This window comes from Pinus tabuliformis, chromosome 7, assembly GCF_031772625.1.
Source record: "Pinus tabuliformis cultivar Carrire ecotype Pingquan chromosome 7, CPIR1, whole genome shotgun sequence".
NCBI classification, from domain to species: domain Eukaryota; kingdom Viridiplantae; phylum Streptophyta; class Pinopsida; order Pinales; family Pinaceae; genus Pinus; species Pinus tabuliformis.
This window is the reverse complement of record NC_142293.1, coordinates 894,042,687-894,055,185: the sequence shown is the minus strand read 5'-3', so window position 1 is coordinate 894,055,185 and position 12,499 is coordinate 894,042,687. Positions and strand designations below refer to the sequence as shown.

Below are 12,499 nucleotides of genomic sequence, written 5' to 3'. Positions count from 1 at the left end.
GTCATTAAAAGGAAAGAGAAAATGGTTCTTGGGTGTGTCTTTGTTCAATATCTTTAATAAACATATATTCTCCATTTACCATTTTTCTTGGGTACAATAACAAGGGGAGAGAACCATTGGCTATTGCATATGGGATAAGTGAAGTTCACAGAGATCTTTGTTAAGGGTGGGTTTATATGTTGTTGGGTTTGATGAAAGATCCTAGAATCCTCCTTAATGTATATGTGATGGGTACATAGAATCTAAATGTATTCCCTTCATGTAAGTGTAATACAAAGAAAAGGCATTACTATTTTTCTACAAGACTTTGATCTATTTATCCTTGTGAGATTCAAATAACCCTTGATTAAGGTTTAATAATTTTATGGGGATAATTTCCATAAAATTAGTAATTGAGTTAGATTTTTCATCAAAATATGAATTGTGCTCTACTAGTGACACATCTACTATTGAGATAGAAACTCACACATTAGGGTATAATACCAGATTGAGTGTGTTATGTAGGAGGAGGTTGAGGCTATATAGTCACCAATATCTTCATCCTCTGTTTTATCCTCAAGGGTGAGAAATTATTCTATTATAAGTGATTAGCAAATAACCCATTTTTCATCAGTTTCCTCCCCATCTAGCTAAAATGGGGCTTATGGCTCAATATTAGGCTTGGCTATGGGATACAATGTGAGTTACTTGGTATAATTTTCATGGTAGATTGTCATATATTTGGACTTACAATTAATGTAAACATTTATAGTTGTGATCCATGGTTTTCTAAAGATCAAGGGGTAACTTCCTATGGTTGATTTGGGTTTTAAGACCATGAAATCGATAGGGTATTCTAAGGAATCTATAGATATCAAATTTTTTTCAAATATTCTCTTTGGATTTATAATAGAATGTTCATCAAGTTGTAATATTGTGGGGAGTATTTCTAAGACTTGACAATCCTAAAATTTCCATGGTTTCTCTAGTTGTGACATTGATGGCAGCTCACAAATTTATTAGGAATGTTGGAAATAACTATGTATTTTATTTTCACATTGACCACAAGGCTTCTAAGGTTTGGATATTAAACTATAAGGACCCCCTTCCCCAAATTTAGGTTTGTTAAGTTCCCAAGAACATGTACTGTCTGAGGGTATTTCTTCTTTCTACCTAATTTTATCAAGCATAATTCTTTAACTACCTTTAAGTAGATACAAACATATGTAATGGCTTGGAAGAGTGGTATGACGTGGATTGGTGGATTGATTTTTAATGGGGAATAGTTGCAAAACCCAATGGGTTCAACCTAGTGGGACCATGACCTCTAGATCCATGTGGTGAGACCTGATAGGTTAGACAACGTCTATGTGGATGCCATGTAGGAACTATGATAGGCACAGAACTGTCATGGATGACATGGTAGGTCCAAACAGGTCACATGTGGGTGCCACATGGTGGTTCTTTACTGACATGGTCCTATCTGGTTGGTCAAACTTAAAAATGGCATAAATTTTAATCTAGGAGTCATATTGAGGTAAAAATTATATTGTTGGGAAGCTCTCAATGAGATAAATGTGATGGTGATATCATAAGTTAATTCCACAAGCTTCAAAGAAAAAGTATTTTTGTAACGTCATCTTCATAATAGACCATGGAGGTCATGTTAAATAATAAGTAACACCTCCCACCACCTGAGATGGTTCGAGGGGGCAGGAGTGAGAGTTACAATGTGGTACCAGTGTGAAGGTTCTACACTGGATGTTTGCAGACAAAATTTGGAGCTTTGTTACAGAGTGGTATTAGAGTGCCTAGATTCAACACAAACTAAATGGGCCTAAAAATATAGTGTTAGAATCTATGTTATGAATTACAGAGAATAGCGTTTAAAATGATAATTGATTGTGTATGCATATATGTGTTAATTTTAGAGTATTAACGGTTGTGAATGATGGCATATTAAATTGCTTATATGTTATTTTTTTCTTGAATTAACATATTAACCTGATATCGGATGTTTTAGCAAGTTTCACGTCAAAATTTTCATTGAAAACATGCCAAGGTGTTGGGTAATCATTCCTACTTGTATTTTGATTTAACTAAAATTCATATGTATATGATAACACATAATAATATACCAAAGAACAATAGGGAAATCAAGGAATGGGCAACATAATGGTGTAGTATATCATTGATAAATCCAAACATTTTCAAGAATAAGACTTAGTTGGGAAAGAGAGAGAGGAATAATCCCGTAATTGGATGGATAGCCTTAGAATTTTAAGGGCCAAGTTGAGAAGTTGTAAGGTTGATAATGAAAATATTATGAAATCGCAGGAGAAGAAATAAAAATAAAATGTTGTAATATTGCAGAAACTATTAGACTTGAAAATCTAGAAGCAACATGAGCTATGTTACAAGTACATAGGAAAACATAAATACAAGTAGATCCCATATGAAATTAGGGAGCATGAATTGGAAGCTAATGGCGTAGAAGGCAAAAAATATGAGAAGAGGCATAGTAAGACAAGTGAGGTACAGTGAGAGGAGGAAATACATTGAGTAATCCAAAGTGAAGAGCATGTAGTAATAATAATTTGTCTAGTGTTGCAACTAAGAGACATAAATAGCAGAGGAGGAATGAGAAAAAAATAATGGCAAGTGAATTTAAGAAGGAAAAACTGCCTACCTTTGGTACATAAGTCAAGAAGGTCGAAGAGGCAGGAGCATGATTATTGGGAATGAAGAAGCATTTCAAAATGCATGGCTACTTTGAAAACATGAAGGAAAGAGAATCCATGATCAACTTGAAAGGAAAATTCAATATTTGGTCGAAGACCCAAGGAATGTTGAGGACTTTATGGAGAAAGAGATATCCCAAATTATATTTTGAGAGATATTTCTAGGAGAAGTACCTATTCCAAATGTTCTATGAAAGCAAGGTTAAAGAGCTTCATGAACACAACTTAGGGAAACTTACTATTTATCATTTGTTGTCATTGTTGTCAAGTCCAAGTCATGGATTTCAAGTGTCAAGTTTAGGAAGAGCCTGGTAAGTGTGTGATCATGGTTGTGTTAATGTGTTTTGCTAACCAACTTGAGGTTAAGGATGAAGGCTACATATTTGAAGGAAATTATTCTTTAGTTACTCAACTCAAATGAGAAAGCTAAGTGTTCGTTTGGATAGTTCTCTCAGAGACCTTTCCAACGGTATATGGAACTTGATATAACTCCAAAGGAACACCAATAAAATAAAGTTTGAAGGTTTTTGGTTCAAAGTAGGGTTTCGACAAATCATGGTTCTGCATATACCAAAATGCAAACCGCCCCTTTTGTTAGTGTGCACTTGAAGGTGTAATTATGTTTAGTCACATAAGTGACAAAATATGAACCCCCTCCCTGCCCTCGACCACCACCCCCCACCCCCACATTTTTTAAATGTCAGGCATACAAGGGGGCCTCAAGATGATTTTCATACTTTGATCAAGCAAGGGTTAAAGAAATCAATGGCTAACAGAGTTTAGATATGCCTTGATATTAATGATGTACCTTAGATAGGTGTTAAGATTGTACTGGTTTGTGATGCTAGTTAAATAAATTGGCTTGGGAATGATTAAATAAGTCTTAATCTAACCTAATTAGGGATTAACCTTAATCCCAAATCACGCTTTAGTATCCATAGATAGGGATTAACCCTAATCACTAGCAGTGTGACCTTGGGCATATGTAAAATTCAATTTCTATAATGGCCTAGGGACTTGGGACCACAGGAAAAAAGTGACTAGGATGACGTGGAATACATGATGTGGCTAAGGAGATGATGTGGCACACTACCATCGAGACACATGACAAGAGAAATTGTTAAACACTCACAAATGAATAGACAAGATTAATATAAACGTGAGAGTCATTTAATTCACAATGATATACATTCGAGGAAAGCTTTTTCCGATTAATCACATATGTTTTTTGGTGTCAATGTTTCGAACCCTCAATTGTGGTTCATCATCGGGACATGGATGGAGGACAAGATCTAACATAAAATAAATAGTGTCAAGATGCTCCAGAGAATTCTAAGAAAAAATAGAATGATACGTTGGGAAGTCAAATCCAACAAAGGGTCAAAGAAATTAACTAATCGATAAACGTTTAAAAACACAAAAAATATTGAAATGTTAGAAAATATAATATAATAATATTAAACAAATAAAAATGATTTTTTTAGTAAAAAATGGTCTAGGAATAATTAATATTAACGAATAATAACCTAAAAAGAAACTCAAAATTACAATAGAAAAATATGGAAAGAAAACCATAAAGAAATAAAAAATACATAAATAAATAGATAAAAATAATTTGAAATACCCTATCAATAATCAATTTATTGAAATCCAAAATCAATAAATTAGAGAAAAAACGAAAAATAAAATAAAACGAAATTAAAAATATATTAAAAATAATTCATAGAATAACTTGACTAATTCAATGAATCAAAGTAAAAGTCTATATGTATATATATAGATATAGATATCAAATAAAATGGGAGGATTGAGGATGGCACGCTCTGCAATTGACCGTAAGGGTTTCGGCTAGGGTTTCAGCCAGCCCTCTCTCTGTCACCTGAAGCTCCCTAACCGCGCACCTATTCTACCTGTAACCCGGCCCGGTTTTTCAGGCCCATCTGTCGTTTTCAGGATGACTACTGATACTGTCGGTGATGTTATGGAAACGGAGGAGGCAGTAGACTATTCCGATGACCCCCATGCTGAACAGGTAATTTTCGGATGCCCTAACTTCATTTCTTCTGAAGCTGGCCCTAGCCGACCTCCGGTTCCGTCGCCGCATTCTTCCCCGGTGGTTACCCTCCCAGATCACCGTCCTTCTCATCACCCTGCCGGAACTTCCCCCCATGAGCCTCCTGCCCTAGACCTCCCTCCTCTGTCGCCTGGGACCCTTCGCTTCCTGTCAACTGTTATTCCCCTGTCGCCCTCATTCGACCCACATCCGCCCAATACTACTTTCTTTGCTGCAACATCATCGGGTCCTCCCATTTCGGCGGCTGTCGTGCCCTCTTCCTCCCTTCACTCGCCCTCGGGATGTTTTGAGACCCCTGCCGTCAGGGTCAGATCTTCAAAAACAACTCACCTGGAAGGTTCCCCGGATCCATTAGTGGATCACCCTTCTGCTCCACGTACTGGGAAAAAAAGGACCAAGTGTGTCAAAGCAACCTCAAGGGACATATCGATTCGCTTTGGAGATTCTTCGGCTATTGGGGAAGCAGCCAAAATGGCGAACACCATTCTTGTAGGGCATGTTCGAGGGAGAGCATATTCGACGACCTGACTCACCCTTTGGGTGAAGGAGATTTGGGGAGGGGTTCTTAAGGAATTACCAGAGGTACAAGTATTACCCAGAGGCTGGTTTGCCCTACATTTTTCCAAGGAAAATTATATGAACTTGGTACTGGCGAGGTATTGGCACATTGAGATGGCGCCGGTTCTGTTAAAACGATGGAGCCCTCTATTTGACCCAGAGAGAGAACAAATTGGGGATGGTCCATTGTGGGTTCGTTTGCCAGGGCTACCCCTTCAGTACTGGAGTGAAGAGGTCTTCATGTGCATCAGGAATGCACTGGGATCTTATCTCGACCATGATCGTACCTTCGTAGAGTCAAGGAACAAAACTCTAGCTCGCATCCTGGTACATCTGGACACCTGCGAAGGACTGGAGGAGAAGATTACTTTACACTGGGGCAAATACTCTAGGGTTCAGATACTCGACTACGAAGGGGTGCCATTCAAATGCCGCCGCTGCCACAGGGTGGGGCATATATTCAAGGACTGTCCTCTTAACAAGAAATAAGAAGAATCCCCTGCACCATCAAATGTGCCCTCGAGGACTATATCACTGGTCCCTTTGCATACTCCGGCATTGGGTCCCCCCTCCTTCAATCCTCAACATGTTCCTGGAGTAGCACACAGAACACTATCCCTGCTGGTCACCAGATCTCGGGCAGCTGCAGCTTCTGCTTGCGCTTCGGGTACATCTCTCTTTGCTCCCTTATCTATTTACTCTCCTTGCTCCTCATTGCATTCACCATCTATGTCTGTTGCATTTTGCACTTTGCCCTCATCTCCGTTCATTGCTCCATCTGCTCCCTCATTACATACACATCTCACTTCATCCCCCTCTCCTTCATCATCCCGGGGGTCAAAACACAACTATAATTTGCGTCCTTCACTCACTTAGTTCTCATCTTAAGATTGCTGGTTTGGTAATTGTTACATCTGGGTCGACTCCCTTGTCTACACGGGGGAGAAAATCAAATCTGACTAAAGCTATCAGGAGGGCGGGTGTGGAGATTTCCTCTAGGCGACAATCTACCATTGATGGGGTTCTTAGAGCAGTGAACGCCCCGGCCAATCTTCCCCCATGAAGTGTCTTTCCTTCCATTTCCGAGGCTTGGCTAGTGCCTCCAAGAAACTAGCCCTGCGCTGACTTTTTGAATCTATTCTTGTAGACATTATCCTCCTCCAGGAGACCCTTGGCCCGGCTGACTCTATAGCCACCTCCCTATCCTCCACCATCCCAGGATGGCAATTTATAGCGATGGACTCCACTAGTAAATCGGGGGGCCTTGCGATTGGGCATAACCCAGCATCCATCAGAGCACTTGCTACCTGGGAGGACAGGGGTTCATGGGATTAGATCTCTTCTCGGCTGACTTGGGATCCAGTCGTAGAGTCATTAACATATATGGCCCCTATCAACATAGAGAGAAATTTTGGAATCACTTACTGAGCCTATCTATCCTCTCCGCAGACAACATCATTATTGGGGGTGATCTAAACTTCTCCCTGGGATATAGTGAATCATGGGGATCCATGGCACAGTTTGACTCGATTACTGGGTTTATGACCAACCTTCTGGAGTGACATAACCTGATAGATGTCCCTATGAATAAACCGCTCCCCACCTGGAGGAATAGAAGAATTGGTGATGCTGCTCTTGCTCGCAGACTTGATAGATTTATAATGAAAGGTACCCTGATACAACAGCTGCACTATTAAAAACAGTGGGTGGGTACTGGCGGCATTTCAGACCACTATCCTATATACCTGGAGATATTGGGGCCTCATAAAAAACCAAAAGCCCCCTTCAAATTCAATCATGGCTGGATACAGGATACCTCATATATCAAGATGGTTAAGGATTTTTGGTCTCAAAACCCGATTGATAGGTCAGATTCCTTGGCAAAAGGATTCTGCTCTAACTTGTCTCAGCTCAAGCACCTTTCTATTAAATGGGCCAGAGAGAAATTTCAAAAGGATAACTCAGAGCTACTGCATATAGAATCTGAACTATCCTCTCTTTCGGATGAAAGAGGACTGGGGTTCGCTACAGCTGAAGACAAAGCCCATCTGGTGGAACTAGAAAATCAGAAGTCAAAAATTCTAAGAGAGCGAGAGGAATCTATCCGTCTTCGTAGTAGAGCCACCTGGTTAAAAGCTGGGGATGACAATACTCGATTCTTTCACAACTATGCCAAAGGCAGAAAGGTTAAAAATACAATTTGGAATCTCCCATTGCCAGAAGGAGGAGTAGCAGACTCCTTCAACAAGCTCTCACACCTGGGATCATCACACTTCAGGAATCTCTACAAACATCCCCCAGGCTCAACAATCGCTGATATCATCAACATTGCTGGTCACTTCCCCAGGTTTGTAAATGAGGATGAGGCAGAGGCACTATTTGATCCAGTGACACCTGAGGAACTTGAGAGCACCCTAAAATGGTTCAAGAGGAATCGTAGCCTGGGACCGGACGGGTGGACCATTGAGTTCTACATTACTTTCTATGAGCTGATCAACAATGACTTACTGAAGGTTGTGGAGGAATGCAGGGTATCTGGGACAATGCACAATGCCATCAACTCAAATTTCTTAGCTCTGATCCCCAAATCGGACTCCCCTTCCTCCTTTGATGATTATCGCCCCATCTCTCTATGTAATGTGCTCTACAATATCATCTCCAAAATCATAGCTAATCACCTCCATCCTATTCTGTCCCGTAATATTGCCCCTCATCAATTTACTTTCCTGGAACATCGTCAGATTCATGAAGCCATTGGAGCAGCTCAGGAGGCCTTCCACACCATTTGGACCAAGAGCCACAAAGCCATTATCCTAAAGATAGATTTAGCAAAGGCATTTGACTGTGTCAGCTGGCTCTACATCAAAATTCTTCTCATCCATCTAGGCTTCCAAAACCATTTCATCACTTGGATCATGGCTTGTATCTCCACCCCAACCTTTAGTGTCTTGATAAATGGGTCGGCATCACAGTTTTTTCACTCTGAACGCGGTCTTAGACAGGGTTGTCCTCTGTCTCCTCTTCTCTTCCTGATTGTCATGGATGGATTGAGTCGACTAATTGACACAACAAAGAGAAATGGGGAATTTAGTGGACTCAAAATATCTGATGACTGCTTTCTCACCCATCTTCTTTTTGTGGACGACGTCATGATTTTCCTTGATGGCAGCATAAGGGACTCCCGCTCCTTCTCGAAAATCCTCACTCTATTCTCATCTGCTACTGGGATGCTTGCAAACCATTCAAAATATTCCATCATTCTCTCCAGAACCTCAATTCAAGAGTCCCATCTGGCTCGCCAACTGTTCCCTTTCTGCATCTATCCCTTAGATTGCGGCCTCAAATATTTAGGATTCTGGATCAAGCCTATCAATCAAAAGATTGCTGAGTGGGTTTGGCTTGTCGAAAAATTGGAAAAGCGCCTCAATACATGGAGCCACAAATATCTATCTAGAGCTGGCAGACTTGTATTGGTTAAATTTGTCCTGGAGGCCACTCCGGTCTTTTGGATGGCTCTCGCCTGGATTCCGAGGAGCATCTTAGCTAGACTACATCAAACTTGCAACAGATACCTGTGGAATGGGAGCCAGGACAAACACATATTTGCATGGGTAGGATGGAAGAAGATTGCTATTCCCAAAAAATGGGGAGGATGGGGACTAAAAGACTTACCTATATTTGCTCAAGCCCTTGCGGCAAAAATGGGGTGGACTTTACTCATAGGCTATAATCTCTGGACCAGCATCACCTATCACAAATATATCTGGCCTCTACACATCATGGAATGGATCCGTCTTCCAACTTGGCCCAAATCAGGTATCTCATCTGTATGGAAAGCACTTCTTAAGTCAATGTCTCTCGTCAGAGACAATCTAGTTTGGAAAATCAATGACGGATCTCTGGCCCGTATTAGTACAGACCCGTGGAATGGAAGTGGCGGCAGGCACATACTACCTGAGGCCCTTATTAGGCACCTACACTCACAAGAAATCAAAGTTCTAGCCGACATTGCTGATCCTCATAACTCATCCATATTAGATCAGCGCTGGAAATCTGCATTACAGATTAATCTTCCACCTCACTGGCACCAGGATTGGACTGTATATATTAATGCTTTAACAGAGTCTCACATCAGGATTAAACAAGGGCCGGATGAGCTAATCTAGCATCATTCTGATAATGGAATATACACACCAAAGACAGGCTATCAATCGCTGTTATCGCACAAGGTTCCGGATCTGATTTCATTCTGGTGGAAGTCATTATGGAAGCTCACCGCGCCCCCCAGGCAGAAACTCTTTTTCTGGTGTATCCTTAAAGGTGTTGTACCCACAGGGGAATATCTCATGCGCGAGCAGTTTATGGTCCTACCTGGTGCACCCTGTGTAAATCCACCTCCGAATCGAGCCTCCATTTGTTTCTAAAATGCACATCATTAACGACATTGTGGCAATCTGTATCTTCCTCTATACATTTCACAGGCAAATGGGAAGGGGATGATATAATCCGAACATGGGAATCATGGTATTATGGTCACAAAAACTCCAAATTACAAAGCCTGCCCATTATTATTAGCTGGTACCTCTGGCTGGCTCGAAATCGGGCTATCTTTGATGAAAAACCAGTGAACTGGCCACATCTTACTGCTCTCATCATATCTGCCTATAATGAACTGCCTGAGCCGCCGCAACCTCGTACCAGAAGACCTCGCGATCCTCCACATATTGAAAAAAGCATTCCATGGGCTTTTTTTGATGGCGCTGCCTAGCAGCAGGGTTGTGGGGGAGGTTTTATATTATACAAAAATGAACATCACTTCTATAAAGTCAAAATGAGACTGGGGATTGGCACAAACAATTTTGCAGAGATTATCACTCTTCGTCATCTCATGCATTTTGCATTGGGGCACAACTGCATGCACATTCATATATTTGGAGACTCGAAGATCATCATATATTGGTTCAACAACATTACTGTTTGTCACACACACACTCAGTAACATATTGGATGAAATAAACATAATGAAGGCTCAATTTATTGACATCAAATGTAATCATATCTACAAGGAACACAACTGCAGTGCCAACCAACTATCCAAGGAGGCTGCGACACTTCCCAGAGGAGAGTGGATGATTCAGGAGCAGCAAAGAACAAATGCATATCAATACTACCGTTGTCCTTACATAGATATACACTATCATAGGGCAGCTAGCCCATGAAACTACAATCAGGAAAATGATACTTTTTGAAGAGCTTTTTGTATATAGTTGATAACACTACTTATCAGAAGCCCTGCGTGGCAATATGTATATATATACAAAACAACAATGAACATCCTGCGTGATGATTTTGGTATTATAACAGACATATTAGACTTTAAACTGAGCCCACATGAGGCAGATGAACAGTATAGCATATGCATAATGCATCTACAACATGTAATTTTTCAAGTTAATGAAAGATTACGATTTTTCCAGTGGAAAAAAATATATCAAATAAAATAAAATGATTATTGATAGGGTATTTCAAATTATTTTTATCTATTTATTTTTTTTTTATTTTTTATGGTTTTCTTTCCATATTTTTCTATTGTAATTTTGATTTTCTTTTTATGTTATTATTTGTTAATATTAATTATTCATGGACCAATTTTGACGAAGAAAAATTACATTTTTATTTATTTATTATTATTATATTATATTTTCTAACATTTCAATATTTATTTATGTTTTTAAACATTTATCAATTAGTTAATTTCTTTGACCCTTTGTTACATTTGACTTTCCAACATATCATTATGGTTTTTCTTAGAATTCTTTGGAGCATCTCGACACTATTTAGTTTATGTTAGATCTTGTCATCCATCCATGTCCCGATGATTAACCACAATTGAGGATTCGAAACGTTGACGCCAAAAAACATGTGATTAATCCGAAAAAGCTTTCCTCTGATCATTATGAATCACAAAAGTCTGAATTCAATAATGGTGTACATTTTTATACATTGTCTAATGACCTTTGCTTTTCATATTCTAAATTGTCTCTTGGATGCCAGTGGTTGTTCACATTTCACACCATAATCCTTAATGGATTAGGTGTCCAACATTCCCCCCCTTAATCTGAATTGGTATATATGAGTCCAAGAAGAGAGTTGAAATAGAAGAAATGCAAAAAAATGCATGGAAGGAATTGACTGACTATGCTCTTTGAAATGATAATATAAGGTGGGAGAACTCAAGGTCTTAACTAGTGGTGGTTTAAGACTAACCATCAACATTGAAATGCTTAGTGAAATTCTTGGAACAATTCCAAATTTGGCTAGAAGGTGAAGTCTTCCGCTACAAGAAGTGATCCCTAATTTTGTGAAAAGGGATACCATTGAGGTCTTAGCCTAGAACGATAGATGCAGTTCTTGGAACAATTCCAAATCTGGCTAGAACTTGAAGTCTTTTGCTAGAGGAAGTGCTCCCTAATTATTGGAAAAGAAAGACATTAAGGTCTCAACTGGTGGTGGTTTAAGGTTGACCACCAACTCTAGAACACTCAGTGAAGTTCTTGGAATAGTTCTGAATTTGGTTAGAAGTTGAAGATCTCTACTTGTGGAAGTGATCCCGATACTGGTTTGAGCATGACCGTAAACTGAATCACACTCATGACTTTGACTTTGGTTGCAACTTTGACTCTGGTTTAGACTTGATGCTTTAATTTTCACTATTTCTAAGGCCATGCCTTAGGATTTGTTATACCCCCTCTGTTTTTCCTAAAATTATTGTATTGCAGAGGTGTTTTGGTTCATGAGCTAAAAAATGAGCATTTTTGGTTCATGAGGATCTTGGTTCAGTTGAGGAATATTATATTTGCAGCATGGGACAAACAGAAGGCGAAGGAAAAATAAGGCAAAGCATAAAAGGCGATGGTTTGTGGGCCTCTCCCTAGTTTCAAAGTTTAAAAGGTTAAATAGTGGTTACCTACTAGGTAGATCCCCCTCCATCATGGAGCAACCTCACCCCAGAGAAGCTTTGGCAAGGTAACAAGCGCACTTGTTAAGCCAACAATTGCCCCCAGAAAGTCGGAGTCAACAGACCACACATCATAGATCAACAACTATGATGGACTCCAGAGGGCTCAAGCCTTGTCTCCAAGCCCAT

At 39.8% G+C, this 12,499-nt stretch overlaps 1 protein-coding gene across 1 annotated transcript; it reads left to right on the top strand.

Moving 5' to 3' along the window:
• The first annotated feature begins 5,466 nt into the window (after positions 1 to 5,466).
• Positions 5,467 to 5,841, top strand: LOC149250476 (uncharacterized). The gene has a single exon (XM_089453662.1). The coding sequence runs from the start codon at positions 5,467 to 5,469 to the stop codon at positions 5,839 to 5,841; it is 375 nt and encodes a 124-aa protein (XP_089309788.1).
• Positions 5,842 to 12,499: the final 6,658 nt, after the last annotated feature.